The sequence below is a fragment of the Aotus nancymaae genome, unplaced genomic scaffold (genome assembly GCF_030222135.1).
Source record: "Aotus nancymaae isolate 86718 unplaced genomic scaffold, 86718_ANA_hifiasm-v0.15.2.pri h1tg000040l, whole genome shotgun sequence".
NCBI classification, from domain to species: domain Eukaryota; kingdom Metazoa; phylum Chordata; class Mammalia; order Primates; family Aotidae; genus Aotus; species Aotus nancymaae.
Genome location: NW_026988454.1, coordinates 119274349 through 119295932, shown reverse-complemented (window position 1 = coordinate 119295932; position 21584 = coordinate 119274349). Strand labels below are relative to the sequence as shown.

The 21584-nt window shown below is 48.7% G+C and overlaps 1 protein-coding gene and 2 pseudogenes across 1 annotated transcript; 1 reads left to right on the top strand and 2 right to left on the bottom strand.

The window, feature by feature from the left end:
- Window positions 1-3447: 3447 nt before the first annotated feature.
- Window positions 3448-4395, bottom strand: LOC105714637 (ADP/ATP translocase 2-like; annotated as a pseudogene).
- Window positions 4396-4507: 112 nt separating this feature from the next.
- LOC105714707 (genetic suppressor element 1-like) lies at window positions 4508-14608 on the top strand (annotated as a pseudogene).
- A 3639-nt stretch (window positions 14609-18247) lies between these two features.
- Window positions 18248-19524, bottom strand: TBCC (tubulin folding cofactor C). The gene has a single exon (XM_012448666.2). The coding sequence runs from the start codon at window positions 19464-19466 to the stop codon at window positions 18426-18428; it is 1041 nt and encodes a 346-aa protein (XP_012304089.2). The 5' UTR covers window positions 19467-19524; the 3' UTR covers window positions 18248-18425.
- Window positions 19525-21584: the final 2060 nt, after the last annotated feature.

Genomic DNA, 21584 nt, shown 5'->3' with positions numbered 1-21584 from the left:
CTTTGAACATTTGTGGCTGGGCGCAGTGGCTTACAACTGTAATCGCAGCAATTTCGGAGGCCAAGGCAGGATCATTTGAGCCCAGGAGTTCAAGACCAGCCTGGCCAACATGGTGAAACCCTGTCTCTACCAAAAATACAAAAATTAGCCACGCATGGTGGTGTGCACCTGTGGTCACAGCTACTCAGGACTGAAGTGTAAGGATCACTTGAGCCAGGGAGATTGAGGCTGCTGTAAGCAGTAATGGAGCCACTGCACTCAAATGCACTGCAGTCTGGATGACAGAGTGAGACCTCGTCTTAAAACACGCGCGCGCGCGCACACACACACACACATTTGTGGATATCTTCCACTGTGCAGAAGTTTATCTAGGGCATAACCCTAAGGAGTTCGAGACCAGTCTGAGGAACATAGAAAGACCCTGTTTCTTTTCTTTCCTTTTTTTTTTTTTTTTTTTTCATTTAGAGTCTCATTCTGTTGCCAGCTGCAGTGCAGTGACACAATCTCGGCTCACAGCAACCTCCGCCTCCTGGGTTCAAGTGATTCTCCTTCCTCGGCCTCCGGAGTAGCTGCACCAGGCTAATTTTTGTATTTTTAGTAGAGATGGGGTTTCACCATGTTGGTCAGGCTGGTCTCAAACTCCTGACCTCATGATTTGCCTACCTTGTTCTCTCGAAGTGCTGGGATTATAGGCATGAGCCACTGCGCCCAGCGTGAGATCCTGTTTCTATAGAAACAAAATAAAGGCAGACACGGTGGCTCACGCCTGTAATCCCAGCACTTTGGGAGGCTGAGATGGGCGGATAACCTGATGTCTGGAGTTCAAGACCAGCCTGACCAACATGGAGAAACCTCGTCTCTACTAAAAATACAAAAAATTAGCCAGGCGTGGAGGCGCATGCCTGTAATCCCAGCAACTCTGGAAGCTGAGGCAGGAGAATCACTTGAACCTGGGAGGCAGAGGTGGTGGTGAGCCGAGATTGCTCCACGGCACTCCAGCCTGAGCAAAAAGAGTGAAATTCCGTCTCAGATAAATAAATAAAAATATAAAGAAATAAAAAACATAAATATAAAAAAAGTTGCATTGTAGTGAGAGAACATAACACATACAATACCAAACCTAGAAAAAGATCTTCAAGATTTCCTCTGTGACTTAGTTTGTGGCCAGTTGTCCCATGGTCAATACTCCACATGTGTTTGAGAAAAAAAAAGGTGTGTCTTATGTAATAATTGGGTGCAATGCTCTTTAAAAAAACAAACAAAAAGAAACAGAGTCTCACTGGAGTGTGCAGTGGCATGATCTCAGCTCACCTCCGCCTCCTAGGTTCAAGCCATTCTCCTGAGTAGCTGGGATTACAGGCGCCTGCCACCGTGCCCAGCTATTTTTTGTATTTTTAGTAGAGACAGCGTTTCACTATGTTGGCTAGGCTGGTCTCAAACTGACCTCAGGTGATCCGCCCACCTCAGCCTCCAAAAGTACTGGGATTATAGGCATGAGCCATTGCGCCTGGCCAGTGCTCTTTTTAAAATGTGTCGCTATGTTTTATAAATTTTTGTTGTTTTTTTTTTTTTCTTCTGTTGTTGTTTTTAATACATATTTGACAGAGTTTGCCTTTTGTCCCCCAGGCTGGACTGCAGTGGTGCTATCTCGGCTCACTGCAACCTCCACTTCCCAGGTTCAAGCGATTCTCTTGCCTCAGCCTCCCAAGTAGCTGAGATTACAGGCATGGGGCACTACGCCCCACTAATTTTTGTATTTTTAGTAGAGACAGGATTTTGCCATGTTGGCCAGGATGGTCTGGATCTCCTGACCTCATGATCCACCCGCCTCGGACTCCCAAAGTGCTAGGATTACAGGCGTGAGACACCGTGCCTGACCTCTTGCTGTTCTTTATGAAGTTTATTTCTATTTTACTCTGTCTTAAACTGTTCAAGCTGATATAACGAAGTACCATAGCTGGGCATGGTGGCTCACACCTGTAATCCCAGCACTTTGGGAGACTGAGGCGGGTAGATCACCTGAGGTCAGGAGTTCAAGACCAGCCTGGCCAACATGGTGAAACCCCATCTTTACTAAAAATACAAAAAAAAAATTAGCTGGGCCTAGTGTCATATGCCTGTAATACCAGCTACTCTGGAGGCTGAAGCAGAAGAATTGCTTGAAACATGGAGGCAGAGGTTGCAGTGAGCCAAGATCACGCCATTGCACATCCAGCCTGGGCAGCAAGAGTGAGACTCCGTCTCAAAAATAAAAAATAAAAAAAATTTAAAACTTAAATAAACAAAACAATAAAAGGCTATCGTAAATGATACATATAAAAAGGCATGGGAGAAAGGGTGTGGAGATTCCAGGTCCTTCCGGGGTGAGCCACCTTCTAGAAACCTCTATGTGTTCAGCTACCTGGAAGCTCACTGAACCCCATCTTTTTGGATTTTGTTTTTGTTTTTTGTTTTGGTTTTTTTGAGACAGAGCCTTACACTGTCACCCCAGGCTGGAGTGCAGTGAGGTGATCTCAGCTCACTGCAACCTCCACCTCCCACATTTAAGCAATTCTCCTGCCTAAGCCTCCCAAGTAGTTGGGATTACAGGTACTTGCCACCACGCCCAGCTAATTTTTTGTATTTTTAGTAGAGACAGGGTTTCACCATGTTGGCCAGGCTGGTCAAATGCCTGACCTTGTGATCCGCCTGCCTCTGCCTCCCAAAGTGCTGGGATTATAGGCATGAGCCACCGTGCCTGGCCTTTTTCGGTTATTTTTTAAAGATATTTTTATTTCTCCAAATTTGTCATTTATCAGGAGTGGCTGAAATAAAAAATATAATTGAGTTCTAACATCACCTCCATGGAAATAGCTGTAAGAGAAAACTGGTTGGATGATTACTGAGTCCAGCTCAGCCATAAAGATGCCCACCCAGGTGGTGCTGAAGGCATTGAGAAGCAGACACCCAGATAGAACAGCAAAGTGGGACTATCCGGGGGCCAACAGCCTTCCGAGCTGAGAGCCTCACGGGCTGACGGCATTCCGGGCTGAGCGCCTAAAGCAGATTCTGACCCACGTACTCTCTCCGAACAGGTGACTATTATTAACAAACAGGTGTTCTGTGTTTTCTCATAGAACCAAGGTAAACCAGGTAAGCAGTTGATACCTGCTTACCACTGATCACAGACAAACTAGAAAGTATTCTCCATGAGGGAGCCACAGGGACAGGGTCACATATCCCGTGCTCTGGTGTATAATATACCTATTCTGTTTTGCTACTTTAGAATGCCCCAAGCAGTTTTCCATTCGGGGGGCAGGTTTTCCTTGCCATCATTCTCAGCAAACAATATACTTTATCATACACTCAGCATTTCTCAAGAGATGATTATTATTGCTTCCCATTTTCAACCAGTAAATAGTTGTCACTGATAAATGGACAGCCAGGAGTCTGTCAAGAATGCTCAAGATATGCTATATAATACATCATGCCTGTTCACAGGGGGACATTCCCAGGAAATAATTTATGTGTACTTCTGGATTTCATCATACAAGACAAACACAAAAGCACCACCCATGCCTCTGAGAACACTGGACCATGCACCCTTGAAGAAAGCTTTGCCTCCTTCCTCACAAGCAATCTTCCTCCAGCAGTCAAGCGTGCCTGTGTACTTGATGTCAGTTCCTTTGCACCTCGACTGCATCATCGTGCCACGGCAAACAGTGTCAAAAGGATAGGAAGTCAACCCAGCAACAGCAGTGACAGTCTGTGCGATCATCCAGCTGATGACGATGTGAGTGTTCCTGGGATCCGGAAGCATTCCCTTTGTAGTGCCATAGAAGTAGGCAGCTCGGTAGATGATAATGCCCTGCACAGACACGTTAAAGCCTTGGTACAGGCCCTTAATCCCATCAGATTTGTAGATCTTAACCAGGCAGTCACCAAGGCCTCGGAATTCCTTTCAGCTCCAGCCTGACCCACGTCAGCTGGTAGACGGATATGGGCAAAATCAAGAGGGTATCCAAAACACAAGGATGTGGCCCCAGCAGCACCGCCTGCTGCCACCTGCAAAGTAGCGCCAAAACGGGGTCCTCTTGTCTACACCACCCAGGAATATCTGCTTATATTTATCTTTAAGGCGAGGTTGAGAGCCTGGGTGGGCAAGTATTTGATGATATTGGCCAGGTTACCTCACCAGAAGGACAGGACTCCCTGCTCCTTGGGAATATGGACCACACAGTCTATGTATAATGCCCCTGTATTGCTTATCTGCCGGAATCTGCTTGTTGGTATGCTGCACTTGCAGCAGCAGCTTGACCCAAGCAATGGGTGCTACTGCCGTCTTGGAGATGCCTGTGGCCACAGAAAGTCCTTGGCGAAGGACACAGCGGCATCTGTCATGCTGAAAGGAAAGAGGAGGCAGGCTGCTGCGGGACAGGACTGGGTCAGGAACCAGCTTTAACTCCGGGGCTGCAGAGCCTTTTTGGGGTTGTTTTGGAAATTTCATGACAACAGTATTTGTTCCCCCATGGTACAGGGCGGGACCCTCTCTTGGAAAGGTCTTAAGATCCACAATCAGAAAGGTGGGAAAACATTAGAGCAGAAGGAAGTCAGACGGTCAGAGGCTGCCCCTGTGCCTAACACATCCAACATTATAATGAAACTCCAGGACACAGGTTTTGGGAGTTATGAGCCAGGAACATGGATGAAAATCAACAAATACCATAACACCACAGTGGGGAGCATACACATTCAGACCACAGCATACTCTTACACTGAAGATGGGCTTATTAGACTCTCCCCTTTGGAAGCCTCAGTTTTTGGCTTCTGTCTGCCTTCTTGTCTCTTCTCTCCAGTGCTGTTAAAATGAAACAAGGTGGCCAGGCGCAGTGGCTCACGCCTGTAATCCCAGCACTTTGGGAGGCCAAGGTGGGCGGATCATGAGATCAGGATATTGAGACCATCCTGGCCATGATGAAACCCCGTCTCTACTAAAATACAAAAAATTAGCCAGGTGTGGTGGCGTGTACACCTAGTAGTCCTAGCTACTCAGGAGGCTGAGGAAGGGGAATCACTTGAATCTGGGAGACGGAGGTTACAGTGAGCCGAGATCGTGCCACTGCACTCCAGCCTGGTGAAAGAGCAAGACTCTGTCTCAAAAAAGAAAAAAAAAAGAAACTCAAGGTTACAAGAGATCAAGAGATCTCACAGCCCCACGACAAAGCCAATTTTAGAATTAGCTGACATCTGTGGATAAATTTTTATCTCTGCCGAGCATGGTGGCTCATGCCTGTAATCCCAGCACTTTGGGAGGCTGAGGTGGGCGGATCACCTGAGGTCAGGAGTTCAAGACCAGCCTGGCCAACACGGTGAAACCCCATCTCTACTAAAAATACACAATTAGCCAGGCATTATGGGGCATGCCTGTAATCTCAGTTACTCGGGAGGCTGAGGCAGGAGAATTGCTTGAACCCAGGAGGTGGAGGTTGCAGTGAGCCAAGATCTCACCACTACATTCCAGCCTGGGTAACTGAGTGAGACTCTATCTCAAAAAAAAAAAAAAATTGATCACATATTCTTTACTCTCTTAGCAGTTCCATGATGTCTTTTTAAAAGTATTTTGATATATTTTATGTAGCATTTATAGTTATTTCCAATGAGATGGCTGTTTAAGGAATCCAGTACTCTCTACTGTCATCTACTTGATTTTTTTTTTTTTTTTTTTTTTTTTAGACAGAGTCTCGCTCTGTTGTCCAGGCTGGAGTGCAGTGGCACGATCTCAGCTCACTGCAACCTCTGCCTCCTGAGCTCAAGTAATTCTCCTGCCTCAGCCTCCTGAGTAGCTGGATTACAGGCATGCACCACCACACCAGCTAATCTTTTTGTATTTTTAGTAGAGACAGGGGCTCACCATATTGGCCAGGCTGGTCTCAAACTCCTGAACTTGTGATCCACCCACCTCAGCCTCCCAAAGTGATGACATTACAGGTGTGAGCCACCTCACCCGGTCTAACTTTCCTTTTTTGTTTTGTTTTGTTTTGAGATGGAGTTTCAGTCTTATCACCCAGGCTAGAGGGCAGTGTTGTGATCTTGGCTCAATGCAACTTCTCCCTCCCAGGTTCAAGTGATTCTCTCCTGCCTCAGCCTCCCAAGTAACTGGGACTCACAGACTACAGGTGTCTGCCACCACACCCAGCTAATTTTTGTGTTTTTAGTAAAAACAGGGTTTCACCACATTGGCCAGACTGGTCTCAAACTCCTGACCTCAGGTGATCCACCTGCCATGGCCTCCCAAAGTGCTGGGATTACAGATATGCATGAGCCACCACACCTAGCCTTTAACTACTTTATTTATTTTATTTTTATTTTTTTGAGACAGAGTCTCGCTCTGTTGCCCAGGCTAGAGTGAAGTGATACACTCTTGGCTCACTGCAGCCCCTGCCTCCTGAGTTCAAGCAATTCTTGTGCCTCAGCCTCCCTAGCAGCTGGGACTACAGGTGTGCACCACCACGGCTGGCTAATTTTTTTTTTTTTTTTTTTTGTATTTTTAGTAGAGATGGGGTTTCACCATGTTGGCCAGTTGGTTTTGAACTCCTGACCTCAGGTGATCTGCCCACCTTGGCCTCCCAAAGTGTTGGTACTACAGGGGTGAACCACGTGCCCAGCCTCTGTATCAAAAAAAGAAAAATTAGGCCGGGCGCGGTGGCTCAAGCCTGTAATCCCAGCACTTTGGGAGGCCGAGGCGGGTGGATCACGAGGTCGAGAGATCGAGACCATCCTGGTCAACATTGTGAAACCCCGTCTCTATTAATACAAAAAAATTAGCTGGGCACGGTGGCGCGTGCCTGTAATCCCAGCTACTCAGGAGGCTGAGGCAGGAGAATTGCCTGAACCCAGGAGGCGGAGGTTGCGGAGAGCCGAGATCACGCCATTGCACTCCAGCCTGGGTAACAAGAGCGAGACTCCGTCTCAAAAAAAAAAAAAAAAAAAAAAAAAAAAAAGAAAAATTAGCCAGGTATGGTGGCACATGCCTTTAGTCCCAGCTACTCAGGAGGCTGAGGCACAAGAATCACTTGAGCCCAAGAGGCGGAGGCTGCAGTGAGCCAAGATAGTGCCACTGCACTCCAGCCTGGGCTACAGAGCGAGACTCTGTCTCCAAAAGAAAATAAGAATTAAAAAACAAAAAGGATAAATAGGATCATGTCAAACTAATGACCTTCTGCACAGTAAAGGAAACAATCAACAAAGTGAAGAGACAACCCACAGAATGGGAGAAAATATTTGTAAACTACTTATCCGATAAAGGATTAATAACCAGAATATATAAGGAGCTCAAACAACTCTATAGGAAAAAAATCTAATAATCCAAATTTTAAAAATGGGCAAAAGGTCTAAATAGACATTTCTGAATAGAAGATATACAATTGAAAGTAGATTGAAAGACCATCTACTTTCAATGTCCCATAAATTTCTTCATTTCCTATTCCTCTTCCCAGGGGCATAACTAGGAACAGGAAGTCCCAATATGAAATCTACGTGGCCCTTATCTTTTCAAAACTAAAAGATCTGGCCAGGTGCCATGACTCATGCCTGTAATCCCAGCACTTTGGGAGGCAGGGGCGGGTGGATCACTTCAGGTCAGGAGTTTGAGACCAGCCTGGACAATATGGTGAAATCCCGTCTCTACCAAAAACACAAAAAGTTAGCCAGGGATGGCAGCACATGCCTATAGTCCCAGCTACTTGGGAGGCTAAGGTAGGAAGATCCCTTGAACCTGGGAGGCAGAGGTTGCAGTGAGCCGTGATCACACCACTGAGCAACAGAGTGAGACCATGTCTCATAAATAAATAAATAAATAAATGTCTAAAAAGGCTCCTTCCAGGAGTGATGATGAAAATAAAAAGGTTGAGAAACACTAAAAATACTGCCCTAAACTGAGAGAGTAAACGTAGTTAATTGGAGAGATTCAGGTAACACCCATGGAGAGGTGGCAAAGTGGTACAGGAAGGAAAGGCAGCCCACAGGACTATGCTATTATGCCAGCTCCCACCCTGGAGAAGGAAATCCCTGGGGAAATACATCTCAGAATTATTCTGTCTGGAGTGAAGGAACTAAGCTATTTATTCACTAACTCTGGAGAGTCATTCATCTGAGGGCTGTTCCCAGGATAACTCCCCAGCTATCCTGGCCTATCACACAAGGACAGCAAGCAGCAAGGCTTTCCACAAAAGGAATCAGAACTGTCAGATGCTTAATACTGTCATGCTGGGCACAGCGGAAAGTTCAAGCCATATGGATGGTCAAGCGGCACCCTCTATGACACTACTATTCCTTAAAACATAGAAAGGCACAGTGGCTTATGCCTGTAATTCCAGCACTTTGGGAGGCCAAGATGGGCTCAAGGGTGAGCCCAGGAGTTTGAGACCAACCTGGGCAACATGGCAAAATCCCGTTTCTACAAAAAGTATGAAAAATTAGCTGGGTGAGGTGGCTCATACCTGTAGTCCCAGGTACTCCAGAGGCTGGGGTGGAAGGATAGTGTGAGCCTGGGAAGCTGAGGCTGCAGCGAGCCCTGATCCTGCCACTGCACACCAACCTAGGCAACAGAGCGAAATTCTATCTCAAAAAATAAAATAAAATAGAAGTTTTAAAGTGCTATTAGGAGAAACTTTCTGATAAGAGAAATGACAAAAGCAGCACTTTTATCGATTTATTTTATTTTTTATTTTTTATTTTTTTTAAGAAAGGGTCTCACTCTGTTGCCCAAGCTGAAGTGCAGTGACACGATTAGGGCTCACTGCAGCCTTGAACACCCAGGCTCAATCAATCCTCCCACTTCAGCAAAGATTTATTGAGAAATACCCCACAAGCACAGACAACCACAGCAAAAATGAATAAATGGTAGCTGGATGCAGTCGCTCATGCCTGTAATCCCAGCTTTTTGGGAGGCTGAGGCAAGCAGATCAGCTGAGGTCAGGAGTTCAAGACCAGCCTGGCAAACATGGCAAAACGCTGTCTCTACTAAAAATACAAAAATTAGCCAGGCGTAATGGTGCACGTCTGTAATCTCAGCTACCCGGGAGGCTGAGGCAGGAGAATCACTTGAACCAGGGAGGCAGAGCTTGCAGTGAGCCGAGATTGCACCACTGTACTCCAGCCTGGCGACAGAGCGAGACTCCATCTCAAAAACAAAGAAAAAATGAAAAGGATAAATGGGATCATGTCAAGTTAATGACCTTCTGCACAGTAAGGGAAAAGATCAACAAAGAGACAAGCCACAGAATGGGAGAAAATATTTGCAAACTACCCATCTGACAAAGGACTAATAACCAGAATATATAAGAAGCTCAAATAATTCCACAGGAAAAAATCTAATAATCCAATCTGAAAATGGGCAAAATGTCTAAATAGACATTTCCGAAAAGAAGACATACAAATGGCAAACAGGCATATGAAAAGATGCTCAATGTCATTGATCATCAGAGAAAGACAAATCAGAACTACAATGAGATATCATCTTCCCCCAGTCAAAATGGCTTTTATCCCAAAGACTGGCAATAGCAAATGCTGGCAAGGACGTGGAGAAAAGGGAACCCTCATACACTGTTGGTGGGAATGTAAGTTAGTACAGCCACCATGGAGAACACTTAGGACGTTCCTCAAAATCTAAAACTAGAGCTACCATATGATCCAGCAATCCCACTCTTAGGTGTAGACCCAAAAGAAAGGAAATCAGTACATCACAGAGATATCTGCACTGTCATGTTTGTTGTAGCACTGTTCACAGTAGCCAGGATTTGGAAACAACGTAAGTGTCCATCAACAGATGAATGGATAAAGAAATTGTGGTACATATACACAATGGAGTACTATTCAGCCATAAAGAGAACAGGAGCCTGTCATTTGCAACAACTAACTAGAACTGGAGGTCTTTATGTTAAGTGAAATAAGCCAGGCACAGTAAGACAAACTTCAAATGTTCTCACTTATTTGTGGGAGTTAAAAATTAAAACAGTTGAATCCATGGAGTAGAAGAATGGTTACCATAGGCTGGGAAGGGTAGTGGGGGCTGGGAGGTGGGGCAAGTAGGGATGGCTAATAGGTACAAAAAATTAGTTAGAGGCGGGGCTCGGTGGCTTATGCCTGTCATCCCAGCACTTTGGGAGGCTGAGGTAGGTGGATCACCTGAGGCCAGGAGTTTGAGACCAGCCTGAACAATCTGGTAGAGATAAATCTCTACTAAATCTCTAGTAGAGATAGTGAAACACCATCTCTACTAAAAATACAGAATTAGCTGAGTGTGGTGGTGCATACCTGTAATCCCAGCTACTTGGGAGGCTGAGGCAGGAGAATTGCTTGAACCTCAGAGGTGAAGGCTGCAGTGAGCTGAGATCGTGCCATTGCACTCCAGCCTGGGCAACAAGAGTGAAACTCCCTCTCAGAAAAAAAAAAAAAAAAAAAATTAGTTAGAAAAAATGAATCAGAGCCAGGCGAGGTGGCTCACATGAGTAATCCCAGCACTTTGGGAGGCTGAAGCAGGCAGATCATGAGGTCAGGAGTTCAAGGCCAGCCTGATCAACGTGGTGAAACCCTGTCTCTACTAAAAAAATACAAAAATTAGCTAGACATAGCGGCGCATGCCTGTAATCCCAGCTACTTGGGAGACTGAGGCAGGAGAATTGCTTGTACCCAGGAGGCAGAGGTTGTAGTGAGCCGAGATCATGCCACTGCACTCCAGCCTGGGCGACAGAGGAAGACTCCATCTCAAAAAAAAAAAAAAAGAAAGAAAGAAGTAGAGAAAGGAAAAATGAATCAGGGTTGAGCATGGTGGCTCACTGCTGTAACCCCAGAACTTTTGGAGGCCGAAGTGGAAGGATCACTTGAGCCCAGGAGTTCAAGACCAGCCTGGGCAACATAGGGAGACACTCTCTCTTAAAAAAATACAAAAATTAGCCAGGCATGGTGGTGCAGGTCTGTAGTCCCAGCTACTGGGGAGGCTGAGGTGACAGGATCACTTATAACCGGGATATCAAGTCTCCAGTGAGCCGGGATAACACCACTGCAACATCAGCCTGGGTGACAGAGCAAGACCCTGTCTGCAAAATAAAATAAAATAAATCAGACCTAGCATTTGCTAACACAACAGGGTGACTATAGTCAAAAATAATTTAATTGTACATTTTTAAATAACTAAAAGAGTATAATTGGATTGTTTTTAACGAAGGATAAATGCTTGAGGGGAAGGACACCCCATTTACTCTGATGTGATTATTACTCATTGCATGCTTTTATCAAAATATCTCATGTAACCCATACATTTATTCGCCTACAATTTATCCGCAAAAATTAAAAATTGGCCGGGGGCGGTGGCTCATGCCTATAATCCCAGCACTTTGGGAGGCCAAGGCTGGTGGATCACGAGGTCAGGAGTTTGAGACCAGCCTGCCCAATATAGTGAAACCTGTCTCTACTAAAAATACAAAAATTAGCTGGGCGTAGTGGTGCACACCTGTAGTCCCAGCTGCTCTGGAGGCTGAGATAGGAGAATCACTTGAACCCAGGAGGCGGAGGTTGCAGTGAGCTGAGATTGTGCCACTGCCCTCCAGCCTGGGCAACAGAGCAAGACTCCATCTCAAAAAAAAAATTAAAAATTAAAAAATCCTCCTACTTCAGCCCCCTGAATAGCTGGGACCACAGATATGTGCCACCATACCTGGCTAATTTTTAAATTTTGTGTTAGAAACAGGGTCTCATTTTGCCCAGGCTGGTCTCTAACTCCTGGGCTTAAGTGATCCTCCTACCTCAGTCTCCCAAAGTGCCAGCACTACAGGGTTGAGCCACTGCCCCATCCAGCACTTTTTATTAAGGCCCCTAGGGACATAGTGTAGTCTTTTTTTTTTTTTTTTTTTGAGACAGAGTCTCGCTCTGTCACCCATGCTGGAGTGCAGTGGTGCGATCTCAGCTCACTGCAACATATGCCTCCCAAGTTCACGTGATTCTTCTGCATCAGCCTCCCAAGTAGCCAGGATTATAGGCATGCACCACCATGCCTGGCTAATTTTTGCGTTTTTAGTAGAGACAGCGTTCTGCCATGTTTGCCAGGCTGGTCTTGAACTCCTGACCTCAGCTGATCTGCCCAGCTCAGCTTCCCAAAGTGTTGGGATTACAGGCATGAGTCACCTTGCCAGGCCCCAATATCACAGTCTTATAGCTGTTATTGGACTGAAGAATGTAACTGGTTCTTTAGCGTCAGTCACAACTGAATCCAAGTCAAGTCTAGCCCATATTTTCCAGAGATGCAATGTTATAGTTCGGGTTTCCATGGCAGGAAACATACTTCATGCCAGAACCATGCCAAAATTGAAGATTAAGAGAAACTTCAGCCAGGCACTGTGGCTCATGCCTGTAATCCCAGCACTTTGGCAGGCAAAGGTGGGTGGATCACCTGAGGTAGGAGTTCGAGACCAGCCTGGACAACATGGTGAAACCCCATCTCTACTAAAAATACAAAAATTAGCTGGGCATGGTGGTGCACACCTGTAGTCTCAGCTACTCCGGAGACCAAGGCAAGAGAATTGCTTGAAACCAGGAGGTGGAGGTTGCAGTGAGCTGATGTTTCGCCACTGCATTCCAGCCTGGGCAACAGAGAGAGACTCAGTCACACACACACACACACACACACACACACACACACACAGAAATTTAAAATAAAATACAAATAAATAACAAAATAAATTAAACGTGTACCCAGTCAAAAAATTGGCTTGTTCTCACTTGTAATTTCAACACTGGGAGGCCGAGGCGGGAGGATCCCTTGAGCCTAGGAGTTCAAGACCAGTCTGGGCAACATGGTGACACCTCATCTCTCAAAAACAAAAACAAAAAAAAGTAAAAATAATTAGCCAAGTGTGGTGGCTACTCAGGAGGCTAAGGTAGGATAATTGCTTGAGCCTGGGAGGTCAAGGCTGCAGTGAGCTGTGATTGCACCACTGCAATCCGGCAGTCTCAGGTGTCCGAGTTCTGGCAGCAGGTGCTGGAGCAGCACCTGGACACGGGCCGACCCCCAGTACCTGCAGAGGCGAGCACAGGCCCGAGAGCACCACCAGGCCAGGACTGAACCGTCATGAGCCAGGTGGCCGTGACCCTCCGCAGCACTTTGGGGGGCCACTACCTCTGATTTCACCCAAGCCCCAGCTCCATGCTGCACCTACAGCCCTCTGGAACCCCGTGTCCCTGATGGACAACACCTTGGAGATGCGGCGGCCTGAGAGCCACCCTCTGCACAGCGACCTGGCTGCATTTGAGCCCAGCCTCCAGGCAGCCATGCCACTGGTGAAGGTGGAGCGGGTCTTCTGCCCGGAGAAAGTGGAAGAGGGACCACGGAAGCGTGAGCCTTCCCCACTGGACAAGTACCAACCACCTCCGCCGCCACCACAAAAGGGAGGGAGCCTGGAGCAGCAGACCTTCCCGCCCGGGCCTGGGCCCTTCCTCGCTGAGCTCGAGAAGTCCACCCAGACCATCCTGGGCCAGCAGCGAGCCTCCCTCCCACAGGCGGCCACCTTCGGGGAGCTTAGTGAACCCCTGAAGCCTGGCTCGCCCTACCTGCCCCCAGCGCCACAGGGCCCTGACCCTGCCTACAACTACGATGAGTTCCTGCAGCAGCGTCGGAGGCTGGTCAGCAAGCTGGACCTACAGGAGCACAGGCGTCTGGAGGCCCAGAAGAAAGGGTACTGCTATGACCTCAATGACTCTTAGGACGAGAGCAACGAGGAGGAGGTCAGGGCCCACCTCCACTGTGTGGCCGAGCAGCCGCCCCTCAAACTGGACATGTCCTCCGAGAAGCTAGAGTTTTTGCAACTTTTTGGCTTGACCACCCGACAGCAGAAGGAGGAATTGGTGGCCCAGAAGCAGAGGAAGTGATGGCGGATGTTGAGAGAGAGTAGCCTGCCGCCCCCTACAATTCAGAGCAAGAGACAGACGCCTTCGCCGAGACTGGTGCTGTCCACCCGCTACAGCCCTGACAAGATGAACAACAGTCCCAACTTCAAAGAGAAAAAGAAGTTCCTGACCATCTTCAACCTGACCCACATTAGCACCGAGAAGAGGAAAGACAAAGAGAGACTTGTTGAAAAAGCAGAAGGCACTGTCAGCAGCAGTGGCCAACTCCTTGACAAACTCTCCGAGGGACAGTCCTGCTGTCTCCCTGAGTGAACCAGGCACACAGCAAGCCTCCCTGGACGTGGAGAAGCCGGTTGGCGTTGCTGCTTCCTTGTCTGACATCCCAAAGTCCGCGAAGCCTGGGAAGCTGGAACAGGTCCGGCCCCAGGAGCTGTCAAGTGTCCAGGAGCTAGCTCCTGCCAGTGGGGAGAAGGCCAGGCTGAGCAAGGCCCCTGGAGGCAAGAAGAGCCTGAGCATGCTTCACTACATCTGGGGCGCTGCACCCAATGACATTCCTGTGCTGCTGTCCCACAGCACCAGTGGGAAGAGCAAGCCATGGGAGCCCTTTGTGGCGGAAGAGTTTGCACATCGGTTCCACGAGTCAGTGCTGCAGTCCACCCAGAAGGCCCTGCAGAAGCATAAAGGAGGTAATGAGGCTGCCAGTCCTCACTCAGCTTCCGGCTATGGTTGAGGCTGGCCAAAGTCCCCGAGTGGCCACAGCTGCTCAGCCGTGGGCACAAATTTGTATAAACTGCAATCACGAGAAGAAAATAATGTTGTTATTATGCAAAAAAAAAAAACCCACAAAAAAACAAAAAAACCCTGCCACCTGCTGCCGGAACTCGGACACCTGAGACTGCTTAGGCAACAGAGTGAAACCCTATTTTAATAAACAACAACAAAAAAGCTAAACTGTCAGTACTTTGGAGGAAATGTGTGCATCAGCTGGATTTGCTAAGGTTTATTAAACTGCAACTTCTATGGAACGTTCTTGGTAATGTCCATAAGCAGTCCTCTGCTCAATGACCTTAAAAGTCATTCAACATTCTAATCATCTTCCTTGGAAATTACCACCTCTGATGTGATGTGCATGAAGGGTATCCCTGGAGAATTTCAATAACCAAAGCTGGGAAAAAGGCAGTTACGCCTCCCTTCTTCATTTCCCCTCCTCAAAGATTACAGCTAACTTTTATGTAAGTCTTTAGTATTTTCATATTGGCCAGAAGAGTTTCCCCTGTTCTTTCTCACAGTAGCCATTCTTCAGTCGCTCTTTAAACTTTTCCTTTGGGTCGTTTTTTTTTTTGACATAGTCTTGCTTTGTCACCCAGGCTGGAGTGCAGTGACTCGATCTAGGCTGACTGCAACCTCTGCCTCCTGGATTCAAGCAATTCTCAGGCCTCAGCCTCCCGAACAGCTGGGATTACAGGTGCGCACCACCACACCAAGATAATTTTTGTATTTTTAGTAGAGACAGGGTTTCACCATGTTGGCCAGGCTGGTCTCAAACTCCTGACCTCAAGTGATCTGCCCACCCTGGCCTCCCAATGTGTTGAGATTCCTGGCATGAGCCACTGCGCCTGGCCTCCTTTTATTTTTTTGAGACAAGGTCTCACTCTGTGGCCCAGGCTGGAGTGCAGTGGTACAATCACAGTTCACTGTAGTCTGAATAGATGGGACCACAGTTTTGTGCCACCATGCCTAGCTCATTTTCGTATTTTTTGTAGATACGAGTTTTGCTATATTGCCCAGGCTGGTCTTGAACTCCTGGGCTCAAGCGATCTTCTTGCCAAGGCCTCCCAAAATGCTGAGATTACAGGCATCAACTATCAACCCCCACCCATGCCTCATTTTCAAAGAGACTGAGGAAAATTGCAGACTTACCAGAGGAAGTGACATTTGTCTTGTACGAAATTTTGGCACATGGACCCAATCTGTGTGGGCACTGCTTGAGAAAAGGCCAAGAAATACAGCAAAAACTATTTGCTCTGAATATCAGGTTTTTTTGTTTCGTTTTTGTTTTTTCTGAGACAGAGTTTCTCTCTGGCACTCAGACTGGAGTGCAGTGGTGCAATCTCGACTCACCGCAACCTCCACCTCCCAGGTTCAAGCCATTCTCCTGCCTCAGTCTCCAGAGTAGCTGGGATTACAAGCACCCACTACCAGGCCTAATTTTTGTATTTTTATAGTAGAAATGGGGTTTCACCACGTTGGCCAGGCTGCTCTCCAACTCCCAACTTTAGGTGATCCACCCGCCTTAGCCTCCCAAAGTGCTGGGATTACAGGCGTGAGACACAGCGCCAGCCTGCACTGAGTATCTTCTATTTCCTCCTCCAGATCCATTCTTCATTTTTCTCCACCCTGTCATACATCCCGGGAGCTGACTCATATGAACCGCACAGCAGCAGACGTCATTGCCCTGAAATTTCCAGTTGGGCAATGGGAGGCACCAATAAAAGAGAATGACATTTTTTAATTCCCGTGGCTCTCTCCCTTGCAGGTCACCATGGATTGGCTGAATCCCTCCACTGAGGACTGAAACTCCTATCAGGTGGCTTGGTAACTCTCTCTCTCTCTGCATTCAGGTAACAGTTTTGTCCCTTCAGCCCTAAAGATATCGTACCATTTCTAATTGCTTTCCTATACTCTGCCCACAGCTTTGTAAATAGCTCCTGCATTAAGCTCTCCTCAAATTATCCATTTTGAGCATGCCATCTGTTTCCTGCCAGACCCCTGACTGATACAGTGTGTTTGATTAATGCGTATTAGTTCAGACTAGCTGGAGCATGAAGTGTGTGTCATGAAACAGTAAAACATCATGTAAGAACAGTAGGTTGAAACAGATGGTGGAGGGGCTTGTCTTCCAGGCCAGGAAGCCTATCAAATAATACGAATCTCAGAAGGTTTTAGATCAGGAGTGACATACTTTAAGAAAACTAATTTAATAGCTGTATGCTGAATAGTTTAGAAACTGGAGATGGGGAGATGAGTTAAGAGATGATTACCATTACTAATAGAGGAAGGTAACATTTTGTAACCATCAAACTGGCAAAGATCCAAAAATTTCATTTTATTTTTTTGAGATGAGCTTCGCCCTCGTCGCCCAGGGAGTGCAGTGGCACGACCTCGGCTCACTGCAACCTGCACACCCCGGGCTCAAGTGATTCTCCTGCCTCAGCTTCCCAAGGAGTTGGAGTCACAAGTGTGCAACACCATGCCCAGCTAATTTTTGTATTTTTAGTAGAGATGGGGTTTCACCCTGTTAGCCAGGCTGGCCTCTAACTCCTTACCTCAGGTGATCCGCCTGCCTCGGCCTCTCAGCATGCTGGGGTTACAGGCATAAGCCACTACGCCAGGCACCGCCCGCCCCCCGATTTTTTTTTTTTTTTTGATACAGAGTCTTGCTCTGGAAGTGTAGTGGTGCGATAATGGCTCACTACAACCTTCTCTTCTCAGGTTCAAGAGATTCTCGTGCCTCAGCATCCGGAGTAGCTGAGATTACAAGCATGCACCATCACCCAGCACTTGGAAGACTGAGGGGGACAGACTGCTTGAGCTCGGGAGTTTGAGACCAGCCTGGGCAACTTGGTGAAACCCTCTCTACAAAAAATAAACAAATTAGCCGGGGGTGGTGGGGTACACCTATAGTCCCAGCTACTTGAGGGGCTAAGGTTGGAGGATCATTTGAGCCCACGAGAACCCTGAGCCAGACCCTGTCTCAACAAAACAAAGTGAGTGGGGGAAAAGACTGGTACCGTGGCTCACGCCTGTAATCCCAACACTTTGGGAGGCCGAGGTGGATCACCTAGGTCAGGAGTTCAAGACCAGCCTTGGCAACATGGTGAAACCCCATCTCTACTAAAAATACAAAAAATTAGCCGGTGTGGTGGCGGGCACCTGTAACCCAGCTACTCAGGAGGCTGAGGCAGGAGAATCGCTTGAACCTGGTAGGCTGAGGTTGCAGTGAGCTGAGATCATGCCATTTACACTCCAGCCTGGGCAACAAAAGCAAAACTCCGTCTCAAAAAAAAAAAAAAAAAAGAAAAGAAAACAGGTAGAGTGATGGCTCTCCAAAGGAACTGAATGGCTAGAGACAAAGGAATTACCTATGTTGGGTTTTTTTGTTGTTTTTTGTTTTTGAGAGCCTCACTCTGTTGCCCAAGCTGGAGTGCAGTGGTGCGATTTTGGCTCACTGCAACCTCTGCCTACCGGATGCAAGCAATTCTCCTGGCTTAGCCTTCGGAGTAGCCGAGTTTTTTTTTTTTCCGAGACGGAGTCTCACTCTGTCGTCCAGACTGGAGTGCAGTGGCACATGACCAAATAGCAAAAATACTTTAGTGTTACACCTGTTACGAATTTAATGGAAATTACAAGTAGGAGCCTATTACAATCTCAAGCCTTAGAATACCTAAAACATACACAGTGTGACAGTAAGCAAACTTCGAGACGTGATAAGGGGAAAAGTCCAACATGGAAAGTATTTGGTAGGAGTGAAGAAGAGTGACAACTGCTTAGTCCCACTGGATATTTCGCTCCTCTTCAGGAAGAATACTCCAGTTTGGGGAGGCCATATCCCGGGCCAGCCAGTTAAAGTCGTCAACATCGTTCCAGTTATTTTTGCTCCTATCTAAACCAGAGCTCTCGAAGTCTTTATCGATCTCCGGGTAGCTCCAGGTATAAGGGGCGAACTGGATCCCACTGCAGTACTCCACGATGGCCCTGCTGGTCACCTGCAGGAAGATGCGAGTGTCTTTCGTACTGTGTATGCGGAGCTGTTGGCAGGCTACCGCCAGCACGCAGTCACTGCAGTCCTCCAGGAAAACAGAGGTGGACACCGGACCGCAGAGCAGCTTGCAGCCGTGGGCCTTGGTTAGCCGCAGGGTGTTGGGATTTCCATACAGTTTGACTGTGCAGTTGCTCAGTTCGGTCAAAAGGACGTCGCGCTGGTGCAACTCGCTGGATCTCTTCTCCAAGACTTGGGACTCCAGGTTGGAGAAACCGCAGATCCAGCTGGAGCCGAGGTCTCCCTCCGCCTTCTGGGGCAGCGGGGAGTCCTGGATGCTTTCAACTGCCGGGGGGATGCCAGGAGCCGCGCCTACTTTGGTAGACGAAGCAGCATCCTTTCTCCGGGTCTTGAAAGCGAAACGCTTCTTGGGCTGCAGCTCCTGACGCCGCTCGGCCAGGGCCGCCTGCAGCCGCACCAGCTCCTCTTGTCTCTGCCGCAGGTCGTAAGCGGCTAGAAACAAAACCGAGTCGTTGAGAAGTTTCTGCAGCCCCTGGAGCCGAAAGGCCGCCTCCTCCAGCCGCTCAACCGACTCCGCGCCCTCCAAAAGCTCTTCCACGGCCGCCCGCTCCCGAGCAAAGGCGGCGGTGAAAAAGTTGCGGTTCTCCTCCTCTACCTCCTGGTTCTGCCGCTTTTGTTTCCGCCTTTCCACTTCCAGCTGCCGCTCTTGGTCGCGTCTCTGAAGCCGCTCAGGCACCAGGCTCAGGTCCCGCTGGGACTCCATGTCCCCGTCCCTAACAGCAGCAGCAGAAAAACCAGCAGACTCCATCTTGACTTAAAGCTTCCTCTCTCCTGCCTGCCTTCCTCCGGGCGCGCTCTCCGTGAGGCCTCCCACCAACGCGCCCGGTGATTGGCCTAACATGGTGACGTCATACCCCGGCCTTATTTTCTTCGCCTATTGGTTCCTCTGCGTTGGAGGGGGCGGGGAGACGGGGCGTGACCGACTGACAACGAGGGGGTGGGAAGACAAAGGTCCTTGTGGATGGGTGGGGTGGGAGGCAGGCGGGGGAAGCTTTTTTTCCTCTTAAAGGGGCAGGACTTATATCCGGGATTGTGGGGTGAGTTGCAGCAGCGGCAGCTGCACATGTGGGTTTGTTTATAAGAACAAGGTTAGAAACTCGCAGGCCTCCCCCTCCCCCCAGCTCCTCCCTACTACCCCCTTACAGGCCGGAGATGTGCTACTGGGGGAGTGGGTGGGAGGGATGAGTGTGTGTGGTGGGTTGGGGGGACAGGTAGTGGTGAGAAAGATGGAGGGGGGGAATATTGCACCTCCCGGCCCGCGCCGGGGGAAGCAGCAGCTGGAACAGCTGGCTAGGGAGCCGATTGCATGCCTCCGGTTTTTTCTTTTTCCTTCCACCACCCCTTCCCCCAACCCATTTCTGCCGCCCCGTAGCCCTCATCCTTCCCTCCCCCCTCCCCCCATCCACTGCAGTTCGGCGCGGCCTGGGGGTTCCTGGATCCCCGCAGGCAGTTACTGGGGTGGGAGAAGGGAAGGGGCACTGCGATGGGAGAGACAGGGTTCCTCACTGCAACTGGGTTCGAGGGGCCCTAGGGGAGTCTAAAAAAGGATTACTACATTTTTGGCCAATTGCTGCAGTCAGGGGGAGGGGGCGGGGGAAGGTGAGATCCACACCCCCTTCCTCTTCCTTCCCTGCCCTCCCCCAGCTCCGTCCCGGCCACTCCCTCCGCAGCTGGGCGTTGCTGGCCGCGCCGGGGTGAGACCCCAGCCCCGGGGCTCCACAGCTCTCTGGGGCGGTCGGTCTTAGGAAAGCGGTGGGAGAAGCGGTACATTATTTCTAGAGGTGGTGGGAGGGATTTGTCACCGGAAGTGAATGGCCTAGCCTAAAGTCGGGACCAACCCGAGGTGTGGGTGGGCAGCCGAGATCGCGCAGTCACTGGCAAAAACCCGAGGCAGCGGGCCGGGCGAGAACCCGACACGCTGCGGCTGCCCGGGCGCCGCAGCCGCGCGCGCTTGGTTCAGCTCTGCGGAGCTCCCGGACCTCCTTAACCCTTGCCCGTCCCTGCCCGCCCTTCCAACCCTGGGTCTCATCCTTATATCCCCAGTTCCCAGCCTCCATCGTTTTTAAGTTGGGGTACTTAACGGCCCCAAAACCTTGAAATTTCACCGATCTACCTGCATTTGGATGCAGAGAAAGATGGGAGGAAACGAGAGCCATTGAATTAAATCTGAATCTATTTTCACGCCCCACTCTCTTCCTTTCCTTCCCTCTTAAAACAAAACACACATAAATTGCTGGGCTGAACCGAGTATTTCTCCACTGAGAGTCAGCACAGTTCATATATCGTGTGGCAGATTCCGTGCGCAGGCGGGGCGGGGGGCAGGGGAGAGGCTTGTGTGTCGCGTGTCTGCATGCACCCGATGGAAAAGGGGGTGCCGAAAAACAATGGTGCTTACTCTTGTGCATAGTCATCGTTTTCACTAGTCTTGTTTTATGGGCAGAATAGGTGAGCCTTTTGTTTTGTTTTAAACAATAACAATAATAATAATAATTATTATTATTATTTGAGACGGAGTTTCGCTCTTGTCCCCCAGGCTGGAGTGCAATGATGCGATCTCGGCTCACCGCAACCTCCGCCTCCCAGGTTCAAGCGATTCTCCTGCTTCAGTCTCCTTAATAGCTGAGATTACAGGCGTCCGCCACCACGCCCGGCTAATTTTGTATTTTTAGTAGAGATGGGGTTTCTCCATGTTGGTGAGGCTGGTCTCAAACTCCTGACCTCTGGTGATCCGCCTGCCTTGGCCTCCCAAAGTGCTGGGATTACAGGCGTGAGCCACTGCGCCCAGGCTTCCCTCCCCTCCCCAGAAAAGCAGGTTTATTTCACAAAACTGTGCCTCTGAAAGCTGGTGGATGAAATATAGCTTGTT

Excerpts from the sequence above, each read along its gene's own strand:
- TBCC (XM_012448666.2), bottom strand. The coding sequence starts at position 19,466 with ATGGAGTCTGCTGGTTTTTCTGCTGCTGCTGTTAGGGACGGGGACATG.